Source organism: Crassostrea angulata, chromosome 4 (genome assembly GCF_025612915.1).
Source record: "Crassostrea angulata isolate pt1a10 chromosome 4, ASM2561291v2, whole genome shotgun sequence".
Taxonomy (NCBI): domain Eukaryota; kingdom Metazoa; phylum Mollusca; class Bivalvia; order Ostreida; family Ostreidae; genus Magallana; species Magallana angulata.
The window spans coordinates 11,844,434-11,864,895 of record NC_069114.1 but is presented as its reverse complement, the minus strand read 5'-3'; the positions used below and the strand labels follow the sequence as shown (position 1 = coordinate 11,864,895).

The window sequence follows — 20,462 nt, the reverse complement described above, 5'->3', positions numbered from 1 at the left end:
ATGTTAATCTTCGTAAATTGCACTCTAGATTCTAATATGCATCCGTTATCATAACTTTGACAACTAAAATCATTGGATTTGATATCAAACCAAAAAACAAAAGAGCATGATATCTTTGAAATATTCAATAAGAGTATAAATGATATCAAAAAAAAGGTCACAAAATGTCACGAGCATACTTTCTAACACTGGACAGTCTATAGAAAAAAGATGAATGTTTCTAGCTATATAAAGACATGAACATGTAAACGCCGTGTAAGTGAATGGTTGATATTCGATATTCAGAGAGCAAAGTCGCCGGTGTAATGTATTTTTTTATCACCAACAAAAGTAAGAGTATCGCACGGACCATCGTGTTAATGGCAGTTAATGGAAATGTCAGTCTTTGGATAGAGCACAGCAGATAAAACGTTGACAAAATATAGATGTAGGAAGGATATACAGACAGTTTTGAGGGAATAATGTTACATGTACCTTTTATATGTGTACCATTATGCACAATAACGAATACCTATTACTATGCCCAAATTTGTATTGACCGGACAAGTATGGAACACCTACGCTATCTGATCATGGCCAACCTAACTTCATTTGATGCTTATATGTCATTATGTAGTTTTTCTCATACCATTATGTGGTGTGGTTTTGTCAACATGTGATGTGCTTTTATTATTGTGTTGTGTACTTTATAATCAATATTTAGTTTGATTACATCATTATGTAGTGTGCTTATATCATTATGCAGTATGCTTATATCACTATGTAGGGTGCTTATATCATTATGTATTGTGCTGATATCATTATGTTGTGTGCTAATATCGTTATGTATGTAGTGTCCTGATATCATTATATATTGTGTTTGTATCATTATGTAGTGTGCTGATATCATTATGCAGTATGCTTATATCATTATGTAGTGTGCTTGTATCATTATGCAGTGTGCTTACATCATTATGTTGTGTGCTCATATCGTTATGTATGTAGTGTGCTGATATCATTATATATTTTGTTTGTATCATTATATAGTGTGCTGATATCATGATGTAGTAATGGTGCGCTGATATCATTATGTATGTATTGTGCTGATATTATTATCCAGTGTGCTTATATCATTATGTAATGTGCTGATATCATTATGTATGTATTGTGCTGATATTATTATCCAGTGTGCTTATATCATTATGTAGTGTGCTGATATCAATATGCATGTATTGCTGATATCATTATGTAGTGTGCTGATATCATTATGCATGTAGTGTGCTTATATCATTATGTAGTGTGCTTATATCATTATGTAGTGTGCTGATATCATTATGTTGTGTGCCGATATCATTATGTATTGTGCTGATATCATTATGTTGTGTGCTAATATCATTATGTATATAGTGTACTGATATCATTATGTTGTGTGCTAATTTCATTATGTATATAGTGTGCTGATATCAGTATGTATTGTGTTTGTATCATTATGTTGTATTGGTGTGCCGATATCATTATGTTGTATGCCGATATCATTATGTTGTATGCTGATATCATTATGTAGTGTGCTGATATCATTATGTAGTGTGCTGATATCATTATGTGGTGTGCTCATATCGTTATATATGTAGTGTGCTGATATCATTATATATTGTGTTTGTATCATTATATAGTGTGCTGATATCATGATGTAGTATTGGTGTGCTGATATCATTATGTATGTATTGTGCTGATATTATTATCCAGTGTGCTTTTATCATTACGTAGTGTGCTGATATCATTATGTATGTATTGTGCTGATATTCTAATCCAGTGAGGTTATATCATTATGTTGTGTGCTGATATCATTATGTATTGTGCTGATATCATTATGTTATGTGCTAATATCATTATGTATATAGTGTGCTGATATCATTATGTTGTGTGCTAATATCATAATGTATATAGTGTGCTGATATCATTATGTATTGTGTTTGTATCATTATGTAGTTTTGGTGTGCCGATATCATTATGTTGTATGCTGATATCATTATGTAGTGTGCTGATATCATTATGTATGTATTGTGCAGTTATCATTATGTAGTGTGCTTAATAATTGATATGCTGTGTGCTTAGTATAGTATTACCATTGTGTAGTTTGCATTTATCATTATATAATGTGCTTACATCATTATGTAGTATATAGTGTGCTGATATCGTTATGTAGTGTGCTTAATATAATTATTATTATTTAGTTATTGTTCAATATATCATTATGTAATGTTTAATTTATCATTATATAGTGTGTTAATACAATATGTAGTGTGCTTTCATCACTCTGAGTGTTTAATATATCATTATATAGTGTACTTATATCAATATGTACTGTGCTTAATATATCAAAGTGTGCTAATAGTGTAAGGTAGTGTGTTTTCATTACAAAGTACATGTAGTGTGCTTTTGTCATTATAAAGTGTACACTATATTTGTAATGATGTGATGTACAAATGCCATTTTCACGTGTGTTTTGGTTTTCCTGGAATATAATTATAAGATTGCATTATTTTTAGGTCAATGTATAGTTGGAAATTAAAAAAAAATGACATCATTGAAAAGAGAATTTGAAAGAGTAACATTTGTTATCAAAACTCTCCAATTCATGTATAGTTGTAAGTAGATCAGTCATCATGAAATATTTAAATAAATGTAAACGTTGATTAATATGAAATCAAAGTAGAAAAGAAGGACCAAATTAGATATTAAACTAATTTATTTTAACTAGTTCTATACAATGATATTTAACATCTAACATTTCCTTCCAAGTAGTATTTTGTATTTTAGTTTGAGCCGTTCCCAAATCACAATTGTTTCTATAATCAAAATGCTTTACTTCTATGCTTACCAGAACATAACTGGCATGAAACTTGACTTAACTTCAGTCAAACTTTAACAAATCTATAAAGATTAATATATTGATGACAGAAACAAGCAATGAACTAAAAAAGCGAACTGTGCTTTCTAAACGCTTTCTTCATTGTGTCGTGTATTTTATCATATGAGCCAAAAAATATGACGTCATTCAAAAACTATAATCATAACGATGCTCGAACATCACATAAAGGGGTTTGCACAGCGCATGAATAGTTATGTAAGTCTTTTTGATTACGTAAGGAATATGATATAAAGAGATATGTATGTTACAACAACGACATGACAAAAGCACATAATATTATTTTAATATAAAAGAGAGAACATTCCATAATGAGATAGCAATGCATTTACTTGTAAAAGAACATCAATTATAAGTTAAGCAACAGTACATCACATGATGAAAAAAGTAAAGCACAAAAAAAAAACCCAAAAAAGAGAAAAGACCGAAATACCCCCCCCCCCCCCCAAAAAAAAAACAAAACAAAAAAACAACCCACATAATGACAATATCTCATTGCATGACACAAGAACGCCTTATAATGATAAAAACTTATTATATAATGATAAAAGAACTCCACACAATGACAATAGCACACCAAATCACGATAAATACATGCAGAATGATCACATAAAAAGGTAATAAACTGAATAAGAGAGCTATGTTTTCTTAATTTTTTCTTTATGTCATATATTTATCAGATTGAGCTGAAATATATGACATCATTGTAAGACAACCATTTTAACGATGCTTGAAACATGCAAAAGCACACAACATATTGATTTAAAAAATCACAGAACAAACTCAGTTGAGACAACTCAATCGTTCCATGGATAAACATATACACGGTTATGAAAAAAGAGTCGCTGGCTGAACAGTAAAACTACTCCTGCACAATCACAATATTTTTTTTTATTGCGCGTGTTAGGCCATGGCTAAAAACCTTAGCTACATGTTTCTAATGGCTTATAACGAGGCCCCGAGAGCGATATCGGCCGGAGCTACCCAGGACGCTAATATATCGGGGAGCAATACCAGCATCCCCTACAGCTATACGTCGTTTAACAGCAAATTAAAAGGACAGTATATAAAAAGAAATTGTTTTCTTCTTAGAATATTCTTTCTTCTCTCTCTCTCTTTCTATCTTTCTCTCTCTCTCTCTATTTATCTCTCTCACTCTCTCTTTTTCTCTCTCTCTCTCTCTCTCTCTCTCTCTCTCTCTCTCTCTCTCTCTCTGATATAAGAAGTTAGAACTCATATGAATGCAAATAAATGACTTTAATTACATACAATGCTTCATTAAATCAAGTTTAAAATGTGGTTTCTTTCCATTAACGTAAATAAATTATTATTTAAAAAGCTATTCAAATGTATATAAAATGCATTTACCTGATTTGAAATATGCTAACTCTGTAATTTTGACCGCTCCCTATTATTGTTTGTTTTGTTTGTTAAAAAGTTTAATGTTTTTCATGCTGTGTCTGTATCAAAAAGGTTAATTAATATTTCATTTTATAGCAATTTAGCTTTACAAACTCCAGGAAAACTTTTGCCGGAACGTTACTTTATTGTTACACCTCGCTGGTCATCCAAAGGTGTTTCTGAACCGCTTTAGAAAGCAATTCATTGTGGAAAACCATTTGCTACAAGATGGGATCCATCGGACCAGCATCGAAAGTGATTAATCACAGATAATAAACCCGTTATTAACAGGCATTGGCTACCTATTTCATCTGAATAAAGGGATGTATTGACTTATTTACACATAAAGAACAAGTCCGTGAAGAACTGTAAAGGTGTTTTTTAACTCTTGTAGGGCATAGTATCTGAAGTCATCGATAAATAAAACAAAATTAAAGAGCTGACACAAACCTATGTACCGTGACCAATGAATGATGATAAATCAATGACGTTTGTATAAGAGAGAGAGAGAGAGAGAGAGAGAGAGAGAGAGAGAGAGAGAGTCTTAAACTGAAATAATATTTCCGTCAAAAGATAAGTAATTATAATAGAGCAAATTACAATTCATATTTAAAACTTCGCACTTCAATTTTGAAAATGTGTTTGTCATAGTTTCGTCTTATTATCTTGCAATACCAAAGTTAGCAGATTCACAAGTTAGAGATGGCGGACAATCCTGTTTGAGCTCATAATTTTTTTATGGCAGAAGACGAACGAAGGGGATCTTTGATGGAACAATGCATTGAATATATAAAATATAATTGAATGAAAAAAAACGACCAACATTCATTAAGCTTTGGTGTTCATTACCCGTTTACTTCAACTGTGTCTTGTCAGCATTTGTTTATTGTCAGCTGTTTAAATTCCATTCAGTGCATGACGCCATATTTAATTCTAAAGTGAACCAATTGAATATATTTACTTCTTTATCAATCTTTAACGAGGTCTAGTTCTTAACATTGCTCCATTCAAACACATCTTAACGTAAAACAAGCCCACAGCTTCCTACCATAACATTGTACCTGTTTTATGATTCAGAATATGACCTTCCCGACTAATTAACATCAATATGCCCCAAAATATTCTTTTATTAAAAACATATACTTGAGTTAAAAGAATACCAAATACAGTGTCCTTTTTAAAATATTCGTTTCTTTTAAATAGAGTAATAAGAGATGCAAGTTTTAAATTGAAGAAATAAGACTAGCCGACTTGCTGGGCACTTAAAGATAATAATAAATGATTTTGATATTTCTAAAAGGATCACCCTGCATATTTATGCATAGTATCAGGAGAAGAAACCATATAAAGGGTGAAAGAAAATGCACTTTGAATCAATCGATTGAATTAGTTCGGCAGATCTGCACGACAGCCAATATACAAGTATATACATACGTATAAGACAGTCATGTATGTTATTATGTCATAAAATGGCCGCTTTTAACCCCCCCCCCCCCCCCCCAACCACTTAAACTATAGTTTAAAAAACTGAAATAATGGTACAAACTGTCATAGTACAATTGTACTATATGCAAAATATCTACGCATTAGCTGATTTGCTCGGCACTTCAAGATAATAATAAATGATTTGCATATTTCTTAAATGATCACCCTGCATATTTATGCATAATATCAAGAGAAGAAAATCATCCAAAGATTTATCATCTCTCTAAAGGAAACTTAAACTCACTATTTGCAAGTTAAACGAAATCTGTATGCACACCTCTTAACTTTACTCGGTGCCAGAAAGAGGAATACTAAGTTAGCTTCACGCATTGCCTTTATTATTTATGAGCAAGTGGTAAATAAATTCATCACAAAAATTCTTTTCGTGCCATTCTTGAAAATATTCTCAAGAAAATATTAATATTATCGGAGACTTTTTTGTCTTCCTTTTTTTAAGAATGACATTTCGGGTATTATTAAATAACTTTATCTTATTAAAAATATAGCAACCGTTAAGTACCAGTTGAATTTGTAGTATATAGTTACATTTATAGTAAAGAGGTTAGGCATTGATTCATCAAAATTATTCTTAATCTGCACAGACCTATCGTTATTTTTTTCTGCAATAGAAAAAAAATTGTCATTATCAAAAGAGTACTTACCTAAAGGTAGGACCAAAAAGAAGGGAAACCAGCAAAGGATGAAGACCCCGACTACGATTCCAAGCGTTTTAGCGGCCTTTTTCTGCCGGCTGAATTTTATTAATCGCTCGGACATATTCTGTTTCGAGTTTCCGTTCAATATCGTGTTACAGCTCGACCGACCGGTGTGGATTCTTAACTTTACTTTTTTGGTGGATGACTTTCCACAAGACATGGTGGTCTCCCCTTTCTGAAGATTTTTTGAGTGTTCGTTGACAGTTTTGAAGATGCGGCTGTATACGAAGACAATTATGAACAATGGGATATAAAATGATCCCGTCACTGAAAATAAAACGTACGCGGGCTCTCTGTTCACATGACAATTTTGAGCGCTTGCTAACTTCCGGTCATGTCGCCAACCAAACACCGGTCCGATAGAGATCGCAAGGGAGACAACCCACACAAGGGAAATAATCCAGCAAGCTCTCCTCTCGGACATGATAATTCCATGTTGGAGAGGTCGAGTTATTCCTATATAACGGTCAACGCTGATGACACACAATGTTATTATGGACCCAGTACACCACAACACATCCACCGACGTCCAGAAAATGCACAGGATTGGACCAAAGGGCCAATATCCAAGAATATCCAACATCGCCGAAAATGGCAGCACTGACAATCCCAGCAGAAGGTCAGCACAGGCTAAATTCACAATAAAGTAATTTGTCGTGTGTCGCAAATTCTTGTAAATGGCCACAGAAAGTAAAACTAACAGGTTTCCAAACACAGTCATGAATAATATACTAAAAAGCACAGTTCCCGTCGCAATGGCGTAAGGTAGAGAAAGTTCCTCTGAATGCGGGTTCTGTTCCGTTGTATCATTTGTGTCGTTCATGTTGAAGAATCAACAGTGGGTGAACTGCTGCTCACTGCAATACTGAATACTGATCTGGCGGTGAAACCCTGTTGCCTTTATGAAACCGTTCGATGGCATAAGACTACCGATAGAAATACATACCGTAAAGAGTTCTCGCCTATGGTCGATTTCATTTCCTCAATATCACAAGTCCAGCGATCTTCTCGAGTTGCAACGAAGAAAACAAATAATAAAAGAGCGAGAAAATTCTGCACCCGTCATCACTAAAGTGTCACTGGCGAAAAACACACAGCAAGGTGCTGAAATATAATCAGAGAAGTATTAATTATGTGAAGTAGTGTCTCAAACAAAAAAAAAAACGTTCACGAGTTTCTTAACACTTCCACTGGGCGTTACTGCGTTGTCTGGGTCCATACGCTAAAGCGAGATAATTATCGACTATCATTTTCTTTGCGTCATTATAATGTACAGTGTGTTTAATTGGAGCAACAGCAGCACTTCCTATTCACAGCGCGCTCATATCACCCTAGGAGAGAGAGAGAGAGAGAGAGAGAGAGAGAGAGAGAGAGAGAGAGAGAGAGTGTGTGTGTTGTATTGGACATAGGTGGCATATCTCTTATCTTGAAATATCTACAAACTCAATTATTTATTCTTTTGACAGTCCGTGGTTTTATGTTATATTTTACAATCGGTGCAACGAATACAAGTTAACCCAAAATAAAAGCCATTCAAACTTTTAATCTTTGGGGTGTCGTTTTTACTGCTGACATGCAATGCCTGTGTTTAAGTAACCACTTGAAGTTGGGGGAGCTTCTAAAAATCGTTTAAATAGCTGCATGGTGACACATGCTGATCTTAGGATCGCGGTCTTTAAGTGTCAGGGCGGCAGATGTGGGACTTGGGTCGTCCTGAATAATTTTTGTGCAATATCATTGTCAATGTCGTTAAAGATTAATCCATTAACATTAAGCACATAAAATTTGTATTCAAGAAACAAAAATAATACACCCTAAAGAGGTTCTAGAATAAGTGGCATATTGAGTGTCGTCCCCGTAACCAACTTTTCTTATACGAGTTAAATGCTATCATTGAATAAATTTTCGGAACCGCCATCAATGTGCAAAAACAATAATGTAAATTGTTTAAGGTTCGTTTGTAAGACAATAAAGCGACTTGACAACTTACTATTTCAAATACGGATAAAACGCGTTCAAAGGAATCTTGTATATATACAAGATATACCATACGAGATGGCATGTTCCCTTTTTTAATGATTTTGATAACGCAACATAAGCCTTATCAACTTTTCAATCTTTTGAATCAGGCCATCATTTTTAATCTGTATGATAAGTCATGTATAAGACAATTTTCTGACAACTAAGCTATTTTTTATCGGTATTTATCGGGACACTGGGTATATTATGTAATAGAAGGGGAAACACCGATTTCCATATGCATACTTAAAAATGGTTGATGTTGTTGTCAATTTGAATATGAAGGATAACCCACATTCAAAGGCTATCGTGTTTAAGTTTTAAAAGAGATTACGAGATCACGTGACAATGGATATTTCTAAAGGTTCGTTTTAGAATAAATTCATCGATAAATATTTACATTTTCCAGTGTCTTTGCCTGTGATAACAATACGTATCGATTTTGTACTATATAACCCGTAACTTCAAATGACGCCAAATTGAGGCGCCAGCGGGGTTTGCTTATTTATATTTAAAAATCTAATCGTACGATGGCTTAAAATTGTATATATATAAGTAATAAGGAATCATTTTTTGAATATTATGAGGTGATAATTTCGGTCGGGGCGTGATCAAATCTATCATAAAGCATTTCGGGCTTTATTCGATTTGATCACGCCCCGACCAAAATTATCACCTCATAATACTCAAAGAATGATTCCTTATTTCTGAAGTATCTTGTGTTTGAGTATAAAAAAGGATTATTTAAACCAGCCCGGAAGTCTTCTACGTGTCGGATGAGATAAAATTTGACCAGGGAAACAAACATGCTGAGAGTATTGCATAAGCAATACACGTCCCCTACCGGTTTGTATTATTATATGAGAGCTTCGAAGCCTACAACTTTACAGAACTATTATAAACGAGATGTTATTATTTAATTAGATAACAGATATAAAAGAACAGAGGAAATCCAAACTATACAGTTGGTAATATTGAAATCAAATAAAATGTGGGTAAAATAATACTCTTTATTTTATCTCCTGCATTTTTGCATTGCTGGTAGAAATTTTGAAAACAATGTACTGTTATGCACAATATAATTTCTTACCTTCTTCTGGACCCCAAACCAAACCAAACAATTAAAGAGCTCAACCCGATAACGAACCCGATTGTAAAAATACAAAAAAAAAAATACTGCCAATTAAATTTACAACACAACATAACACAATTTTTCAGAACTTACAGTATCTGTTTGTTAGAAATGATAAAAGTAATGATACAAGTAACGCACGATATTATTACTGACCACATACTGGCCTCGTTCATTACTTACACATCGAACCACGGTCGGATAACGAACCTAAACATTAAAAAAATGGAATTTAAAGAATTCATTTTATCGTATAAATGTCGACCAGACGCTACGAAAGTGTAAACTTGATCGGTTGAAATTTTGGACCTGTTCAACAAGTTTCATACATGTATGACATGTATTCCTCAAACGCATAAAGAAAACAAAAGTGTGGAAAACTGATGTGGGACAGACAGAAGGACAGGCGGACTGACGGACGCAGAGGAAAAGCCAGTAGAGGACTAATAACACCTAGATAGGTAATGTCCTTTTTAGTCATTGAACACAAATTACTTGTTTGATGGAGAGAGAGAGAGAGAGAGAGAGAGAGAGAGAGAGAGAGAGAGAGTGTGTGTGTGTGTGTGTGTGTGTGTGTGTGTGTGTTAATGCATACACTCATCGAAAAAAAATTGTATAAAGTTCAAATCAATTTAAACAATGAGAACATGTGTACTTAAACTGCACATGCACTTCCTATGATCTTCAATGTAAAATTCAATATGCATTCAAATGCTTTAGGTTTTCATAATGATCGCCATTTTTATACCTTTATAAACAAAAGAGTTGCACTAATGCCTTATTGTATTGGTGAATAAAGAAATCAATATTGGATATTTATGAGAACAAAAATAATCAAAGAGGTTAGCTATTGGTCAGATAGCGCACAGTACATGTATATAAGGGTGGGCGTAAGATTTCGACGCTGATGTAATTAGAATTAGAATTTATAAAAGTTAAAAATTTCACTATTCACTATTCACTTTTTATTCTTTTTTTAGGTTAAAGGAATATATTTACCTCTACCGAGTATGATTCCCTCTATTTCTTTCGAAAACTTATAGTTAATTCATAGCTTTATAGAAACAGCCAGACTGAAATCTACACGCGCCCGTTTATCGATTGGTCGAAGCCTCCTGCGAAAAATCATGGACTGCACGAAATAAGTATGGAGATGTCAGACTCAAATTCCCATAGGAGATGATTTGGCTGTTTCTTAAGCTAACCTACTGATGCACATTAGGAGTACTTTATCCTACTTTTTATAGTAAATGTATTAATTTGTTGAAGGAAAGATGTACAAAACAAACAATAAATTGCTTTCTTTGATGATTCATGCAGGTTATGAAGGTAGAGATCAAGGCGGAAATAAATGACATGCAAACGCGTAATTAAAAAAAATTAAGATGATTGGTGCTTAAGAGTTTCAAAAGCGTGGATGTTAAAAGGAAATAACAATAGACATATTTTAATGGTGAATTGATATAATTATTTGTAACATTTTTGCAATCTTTTACAGGTTATATTTAAAAATGTTTTTTGTGTATTTTTCTTGGAGCGGAACAACCTATTTACCAGTATTGAATGGGCAATCACTTTCTCTCAACAAAACATTGGCATCGACGTTCCATATTTTAATAACATTAAGGCATGCTTTTCTTAGAATCAAGGGAAAAAAATGACATATTATATGTTCTGCTCCGCTAGTTTCTGCGATGATCGATTAAATTGGATCCCCACCATTGAGTATCGCACAATGGGAACACGATAAAAAGCGAACTAAAATACACCACAGAGTGCGGGCTGTTTCGTTCCTGCAATGCTATTATATGGATTCCAGTCGCTCTGACATACGCCATCACCCTGACACAAAATTTATTTAAAATGACGTACGTTGCTTATCATGGGTTGCGCTAAATTGAAATTTATTAAAATTACAAAGGAAATTGCGAAACTCTAACCAAATTTGGTAAACTTGAACATCCCTTCGACACCCAACCCCCTTGAAAAATTATAATGCGAAACATCGTTTAAATTTGTACGTTTACGTGTCGTAACGGCGAGAATTTGATCTATTATACGTGCTGTTTTGGTTTTTGCAATGGTTCTATCCGGACACCATATATGCCCTCATGTAAGAAGAAAGAGAGCTATATTGTATATTGCGAGCTGAATCTTCTGGTTACATACTCCTATGATAGCTTGTTTTTATTCGTATTAATATGATTCCCTTATATATTTGGGCTCAAATTCTTCAGGAACTTTTGTCAACTGCATGTTCATAAAGAACAAGATGCAGATTTAACCTAATTTGGCCGGCTTATTATGTTCAACAGTTACACGTTTTTGAACTGCATTGCAATTAATATCTTTGATATGATAGCAATTTCAAAGATGTACTACATGTACATTTGAAAATCATTACTTATGCATTGTTTAAATACATCTTAAAAGTATTCATTATTTAATGTAAATGAGATATTTTCTTTTATCTTTGCGGGTCAAGAGTTTTAAGTCGTTTGTGGGGGGAAGCGGATTGAACAGAAAACATTCATCTTTGCTAGCCAAGGGTTTTTCGGTCCACTCCACTCGCTGTGAGGAGCAGTGCGGATCAGAAACCCCTGATGTAGAAGATGAAAAACCATAGGCTTGCATAGATATATTTATGTTTCATCTTCACAGATATGCAAATGTTTATGTAACAAAACTGCTGAACTGGAGAAAGCGATGCCTCGTTCACGATTGAAAGTAAATTTATGTGCATACGGATGAGATATCTAATAGAGATCTTGCTGTCAAGAACAACAACAAACTTTTTGAGGCCCTTCTGTTGATGGATCGGCGGCGTTGGAACTCTAGCAGGTGAAAAGAAAAACTAAGTTTTGAAAACTGATAATTTCTATGTTATCTAATCGGATTGAATTAAGTGAAACAGATAATTATCTATAATTATGTAAAGTTCATGTACACTTAAAGGGACCTAGACACAATTTGAGACACGAATTTAAATTTCATATTTTATATGTATAAAATGGTTTACTTGTGCATTTTGAATGATTGTCCAACATTTGAATGTTATAAGTTATAAGAAATGTACAGAAGTTAAAATTCATTGTTATATGTAAACAAAGCGTTTAAGTCTTATATTTATTTACAAATAATGTAAAGATGTAAAGTAAGGAAAAACCTTTCTTTAACAAAATTACTCGTGACAAACAAGATAAGTTGAATAAACATTAAAACATACATGTATACCAATAAAGAAATTATGTAAACAATAACGAAACTTGAGCCTTGTTTACAAGAACAAGATATTCAAACTCTGTATCTTGCTTGTAGCTCAATATTTGACTTTCAAATTTTAATGAAGTATTAAAAAAAAAACCATATTAACCATTCTAAACATTAAAAATGGAAAAATGAAATTTAGAATTTGGAGTGCAAATTCTGTGTAGGTCCCTTTAACCGGAAGACGATACCATGCGTAAAACAAATGACAAAATTCTCCACTTGCATGCGTTTTCTATCCTTTTCTTGTTCGGCAAACACCGGTAATTTCAGCGCTCGGAGAGAGCCTATGAAGATTATGTTCTACGGCAAAACATTTTTAAGCAACCTCAAAACTTGGAACGGGGAGTACCAAGGTGAGTAACCGTTTAAAGGAAGGTATAGAAGTTATGGATTTAAATGCGTTTTGTTCAGAACTCATTGGATTAGTTACTTGTACTTGACTGCTTGTATTGATTGAATTTAGACTTGAGTCAGAAAAGGACAAAATTTTATACCAGTTGTAAAAAAGGAAAAGCTGTACTGTCTTTTTTGTTATCAGTTCACAAACGTCAGACTTCTGTTTAAAAATCATTTTGAAAATATCTATGCGTTCACGCTGGAAAAAAAAAAACAATGTTCATGAAAAGTTCAAAAGGAAAAAACATCGAAATTGTAGATTAGACTGGTACAGAAATTTCAAATTTGATGAATTTTGAAGCCAAACATAATGGAACTTTATTCAACACATTTTATTAGTCCCCTACTGGTTTCATCGGAGGGTACTATAGCTTTCCTCTGCGTCCGTCGGTCCGTCCGTCTGTCTGTCCCACTTTAATTTTCCACACTTTTTTATTTATGCGTTTGAGGAATAATATGAAATTTGCTGAACAGCTTCAAAATGTCAAACTGAAGATCAAGTTTACACTTTTGTAGCAGCGTCTGGTTGACATATTTTCGAGAAAATTATTTTTTTATGTTCCAATCTTTTAATGTTCGGGTTCGTTATCGGGTTCAATGTGTATTGAATAAACGAGTAAAGTATGTTGTCAGTAATAATATCGTTCATTACTTGTACCATTCCTTGTATTGCTTTTAACAAACAAATAAGTTCTGTAAAATAGTGTCAAGCATTGTGTTGTAAATTTAACCGACAGGGTTTTTTGTATTACATGTATTACAATCGTGTTCGTTATCGGCTTGGTCTGTTGATTCGGGGTACAGAAGTCGGTAAGAAATGATATTCTGCATAACAGTGCATTGTTTTAACCGGTAGGGGACGTGTATTGCTTATGCAATACTCTCACAATGCTTTTTGTGATTGATTTTTTTTTTTGCGATTGAGATTTTCCGCAAAGTGAACATGTAGGACTTACAGAAAATGCGAGCTTTACGATCATTTCCTGTTGTATGAAATTGAAAAGCTAACATATTTCAATTTCCCTACCTATGAAAATACTAATAAAAGGAAATTAACAACTGCGATTAAAAGACGTAAAAGATATACATCTTTAATTTCCCTAAAAAGTTTATCTGCCAGGTGGATTGAAACCCTTTATAATACAGATAAAGATGTTTTGAATTATTCGTAGTTTTTACCAAATTCCAAGCTTATCTTCTCTTCACGATCAATATTAATTATATATTTTCTGTATGATCAAAAGCATCATGGAGATACAACGCAACATAAGCATTGATTAGTGTTATTTTGTGGAAAGAAAAGGGTTGTTACATGCCCATTTACTCAGCATTGATTAAAACTGTAGCAAAAGTATAAAGTTAGCTCTATCTCTACGCCAGCTTGTGGGAATTGTTAACACCCTCTAGACAAAGCATGTGGAAGAACATGCAAGATTTTCTCATCAATCATCTTGTACTATGTTTAATTCTTTTTTCAATTTAGTGGCGCATTTTTGTTCGATAACATTAAATCATAATATATAGTTTCGTTATCTTTTCTTTCCGAAAATGTTATTCTATTACGATTTTTTTTCTTAAAGGGGCATGGTCACGATTTTGGTCAAATTCGATTTTTCTGTTTTTAGTATTTACAAAGCTTTAGGAATGCATTTTTAATGATCAGAGTCAGTCGTAGAGTTATAAGCAAATACACGACTCAAAATTCTTTGTCATGTAAACAAAGCTCGTGCACTGTTTTTCTTTACACAGGTTCAATATACCAGTAAAAACCGTTTTCAACCTGTTTTGCCTATGTTGTAATTCATTTTGAGCATTAATAAACAGTTCATAACGTATAACACAACATTCAAAATGTAAACAAAAGCTTTCTTTACGTAGCAAAGAATTGTAAGCTCTGTAACTCGCTAAAAAATCAATGAATGACACCATATTTTTGGTTTTAAAACGCCTAAAGCCCCTTTCACAATTGGCGTACGAGCAGAAGCGACCAAATATTCGTGCAACCGAAAAAATTTGATATGAATCGTTAACTGTTGCCGAAATAATCGCATATGAAAAAAGTATTCGTACGAATTTTGCACGATCTAAGCGAGCGTTGAGCGATGTAAACGCATAGAGTCTTGCGATATATCTTGCGTCTGTATGCGACTGTTGTACAATGAAAGCAACTGTTGAAAGATAATACGATATAAACGCGCGAGAGACTAGGTGATCGGACGATTGAACGTGCGCCAATGTGATTGGACGTGCGATTATGCGTTCCATGGTACAAATGATCGTGCGAGTCAGAGGGGGTATATACACCGCCCATATTCAGTAGACATACTGTAGCTGAAAGCGAGAAAAGATGCCGCCCAAGAAGATACAGATATGCAGCAGCATTTATTATTATACCTCAATATGATTATTCTATTATATCTGAATGGTCTAAAAGTCACGTAAAAGGGAGATGTCATAGGAATGAAAAAGCCGATATGAGCATACGATGTAGTTTATGAAAGAAAAGTGAGACAGTTAAATGGGAAATCAAACAATCACGACGTTAATGTTGCGACTGTTGAAAAGTCAAACATAATTAGAAATCAACGTATTTTGTGTAATCATATGTTGCTTGGTATAATATAACGTTTATTGCATTAATGTACAGGGAATATGAAGATTTATTCCCCAGAAAAAACAAATTTCTCTCGGGCAATGCCCTCGGGAAATATGATTTTTCTTGAGGGAAAAAATTTGCATACATGTATTTCCCTCACGATGATGCAATAAATGTATATTGTAAATTTTGTTCTGAAACAGAGATACTTATATAGGGTATATATTCTTGTAGGAAAGCATGGCATATAGAGGCTAATAAGTCGTGCAATGATAGTAAAACGTTGCAAGATTACATGAGACACGTTGAGCAACAGTCTCACGGTCGCAAAACAGACGCATAAACACCAGCGATTTATCTTACGATCTTTATAAATCGTGCATCACTTTTGCAAGTACACAAAACGTTGTAAAACGTTCGTACTAATGTTCGTGCGTTGCACTGCGATAATTTGGATCGCGTTCGGTCGCGTCTGAACAGTGTGCATGTCCACTATTCAAAAGAGACTTGATGCGACCAGTAAAACGTATGCAACAAATGCGAGAGCTCGTGCAACGTATGCGAGAGCTCGTGAGCAGCTAAAAAATTTCGATCGCAAAGTGGTGTAAAGTGGTCATGCGCCAATTGTGAAAGGGGCTTAACTGAAGCATTGTAAACATTAAAATCGGGAAAAAAATTTTTGACCGAAATCGTAACCAAGCCCCTTTAAGGGTCTGGGATTTTTTTATGGGAGTAGAGGGGTAGCGATTTCGGAATGGATAGGCCTTAAAGGATATTATCTTTTAAAGATAGATTTAATATAGTATATATGTCGAATCTACTGACCAATCATTGACCAACTAAAGGTATGGAAAAAAACACATATGATTTGTAGTAAGGATTTAGGGGTTTAGAAATGAAATTCAGGTGCTGGGTTCCGGGGTTTTTTTTTTCTCTGTTGAATTGAAATATAACTTTTATCACATGACACCGATGTGGCCAGTTACGACTGACGCTGGCAGGCTACGTCATTGTGGCGGTTCAAATGTCCAGTGGACGAGCCCCGCTTAATGACGTCTACTTATGTTTTTTTAAGGTCGATTTTCGGGAGCCATACACATTTTGAATAAGCTATTAAGGTACAACAGTATATGATCAGTATGCTGTTCATTCACTTGTGTTTGTTGAATCAGGTATTCAGGTACAACTGTATATAATCAATATGCTTTTCATTCATTTGTGTTTGTTGAATCAGCTATTCAGGTACAACTGTATATAATCAATATGCTGTTCATTCATTTGTGTTTGTTGAATAAGCTATTTAAGTATAACTGTACATGTATATAATCAGTATGATGTTCACTAATTTGTGTTTGTTGAATAAGCTACTCAAGTACAACTGTATATAATCAGTATGCTGTTCATTCGTTTGTGTTTGTTTCTTTAGAAAATGAAGTTAATTATTGACTTCTTGCGGACGCAATTCTAACTTTTCATTTAACAAACATTTTACAGAGGCATTCAGCATTCCGCAACCTGTATGATTTGTTTACAAATAGATTTTATAATCAAATTCCACGATGCAGGAAGTAAGAATAAAACAGTGAGATAACGTGTGGCTCATGCTTATCTAAAGGGGTGTGACTGAGTTTATGAAAAATTTCAAAAATATTGCATTGAATGCCAGGGATAATTTTTTTAGCAATAAACAAATCAAGAACGTGAAACATGTTTTACGATTACATGCCTTCAAGTCAGGTTTCCATCACATGGTAAATTTAAATAAGAAATTGTTTTTAATGATAACATTTACTACAATATACATGTATTTTATCTTTTCTTTTTTTTCTGGAAAAATAGCGTATCTTTAACTGTAGTGATTGAATCCTTTGGTTTCTAGGCTCTAACATTAATCAGGTTTAAAAATCGAGTTGAGGAAAGTCTTGAGATACACTTCAACCAAGACGCCATATGTTGATTACTATTTATGTTGAAATTTAGATTTGGCCGCATGTAGCACAAATTAAACGTTTGAAAATGGCTTAATCTTGTGGAATCGTAAACCAAAAAAAAATGGTTTAAGGGGAAAGTGTTGATCCATATGTTAAATTAGATAGAAAATTAATACAGAAATAAAAATAAACCATGCTGTGTTTTATTTTTAGTTTTTCTTATTGAAATTGAACGCTTTTACATATCATATCCTGTAGAAGCTTCCTTCACTTAACACGGATACTGGCTTTTAAAGGGTAGTAATCAGTCTCTTTTCATAATAATAAGTTAACTATGAGTTCCTCAGCTATCTAGTTACTGCCAATACGCTGCTCACTAACTACAAGTATATGGCAAATTATATCTGGCCTCTACAGCAGGACTTCACATAAATCCTACTCTATACGTTATTAATATCGATAACAACACACATATATCACAATATACTCGGGGGCACACTTCAATTTGGTTGTTTAGACAACAAGATATGAAATAATTTATTATTGTTCGATTGAAAATAACTCTCACTTGTAAAATTTGAATATTCTGAGCATGTACACGTGATTATAAGTTTTTTTGATATTTTATTCATGTGCATCGGATCCAAACCGAAGTTTCAAGTATGACTGGTAACTATTTTCCTTATCGCATGCAAGCAAGCACTATAGAAATTCTTCTTTAGTTTTAGCACAAGTCCTACTTTCCACGTACCCAATACTCCTGCTAATGAAGACTCTAAGAGACTCAAGAGAAATTGACTTGTGATTTGGCGAACATGCAAGATAATGGATTTGGGTTGTCTCTCTGTACAAATACCAACTGCAGTGAGATCATAATACAACGCGCTCATATGTTCGTGGATTTTGTTCTCGTAGACGTTTGTATTACACGTGGATGCAATGCTAACCGACTACATAGTGCAATGCCTGCTTCACAAACGTGCTATCACTGAGCTCGATTTTATTATATGAACAGATATACAGTTAATTTAGTAACAGCAGTAATTATGATATCAAGAATTGACCGAGTGAACGATGTTACCCGAAAACATACTGAACTCTTTCTTGAACTGTTGAACGTTGCATATCTAACAAATGATTTCCACTATGTACATGTACAAAGCAAGTCGGCTTAACATCAATAAAGACTCGTTAAGTCTCGAATCATTATGTATTTGACTGCAAGTGCTCTCTTTCTCTCTCTCTCTCTCTCTCTCTCTCTCTCTCTCTCTCTCTCTTCCGTGGGCAGAATATTTTATCGTTAACATTATTCATAATTACTGTGAAGAACAAACAAACTGACAAAGATCTAATTTTTACGCAACCCTGAAGTGGGTGGCAGACAAATTTTTTCGATCAAAAACAGCGACTTGCAGATTAAAATGATCGGAGCAAACTAGGAGCCTTCACGTACAATAAGATGTTATATCGCTTTTATGAAATATTTGCCTGACATTTCATACCCTCTTTCCCTTACTTTTCGTCAGTTTAAGTTCTGCACAGCCCAGATACATTCTTTACAAGCAACTATGCTTATTTCAACTTTTAAAATGAACATGTACATACCTTCAGTCAATACGATATTTTCTTCCTGTAAAACCAGTAGATATCAAAAGAATATTCGTTAATTCAACTTAAGGATGAAATTAAGCAGTGACACACCCTGAGTCTCGATTTTGTGTGTGTGTTCCTTATTCCTAGTCCCTCATACAGAGAATCGACAAGTACCTTAACAATGTGCTAATTTGTATGAAATGTTTCTAATAGCTACTGTGCATCACTATAAATGATGCAATATACGTTCCCAAAACGCATAATGAGAATTTTATAGGTAATTATTTAAAAACAGTGACTCACTGCTGGAGCTAGAAATTCACGTAGTCATGTGACAATTAAAGACATCTGTCATCTTCAAGTGTTTGAAAGGACGTTGATCTGCGGGCAATAGAGAGTCTATGTTCTTCGCAGATAAAAGAAAATCAGAAAAAGAAGTAGGAAAAATGGTCATGCAATGACACAACTTTCTAGATCACTTGTAACTTCAAAACGAGACAAACTCAAATAGATTACATAGTATTACATGTAGTTAGTCTACAGAATCCAACAAAATATGTATTGATAACATAAACATCCTAATATTGCAACTGATATGAAAAGAGGTGACAAATTGCTACAAAACGGTTTTGTGCTTACCACAACAAAAATCATATCTTTAAACATTATGTTGTTATTCGGTGGATTCGTTTCCTGTGATAAATGCTAGAAATGACACATGAGAGACACTGATGCTGGTATTCATGTATACAGTTCTAACACTGTCTCTGTATGAGCCCATTTTTTTCTCGACCACTTGGATGTCTTTGGCTTCTAATTAGTCTGCTTTGAGTTTGAAAATGGGCCTATGTAAACTAATTCCGCTGTCAAACGATCATAAAACCAATATCATTTCCCATAATATTGAACGTTCTTCTACGCAAATAACAAATTCAATTTGACAAGCAGACATCTGGTCCTGAGCATGTATATTTGTGGTAAAGACCTTGTAAGTTGTCTGAACTTGTGTCCTAAC

At 33.8% G+C, this 20,462-nt stretch overlaps 1 protein-coding gene across 1 annotated transcript in view; it reads right to left on the bottom strand.

The window, feature by feature from the left end:
• LOC128181422 (alpha-1A adrenergic receptor-like) overlaps positions 1–19,591 on the bottom strand; it is a 42,077-nt gene extending 22,486 nt beyond the window's left edge. The window contains exons 1-2 of the mRNA XM_052849822.1: positions 19,460–19,591; positions 6,457–7,614 (exon numbers count right to left, since the gene is read on the bottom strand). Of these exons, the coding sequence (XP_052705782.1) occupies positions 6,457–7,333 (877 nt within the window). The 5' untranslated portion in view covers positions 7,334–7,614; positions 19,460–19,591. The remainder of the gene's footprint in view (positions 1–6,456; positions 7,615–19,459) is intronic.
• Between the last annotated feature and the right edge of the window lie 871 nt (positions 19,592–20,462).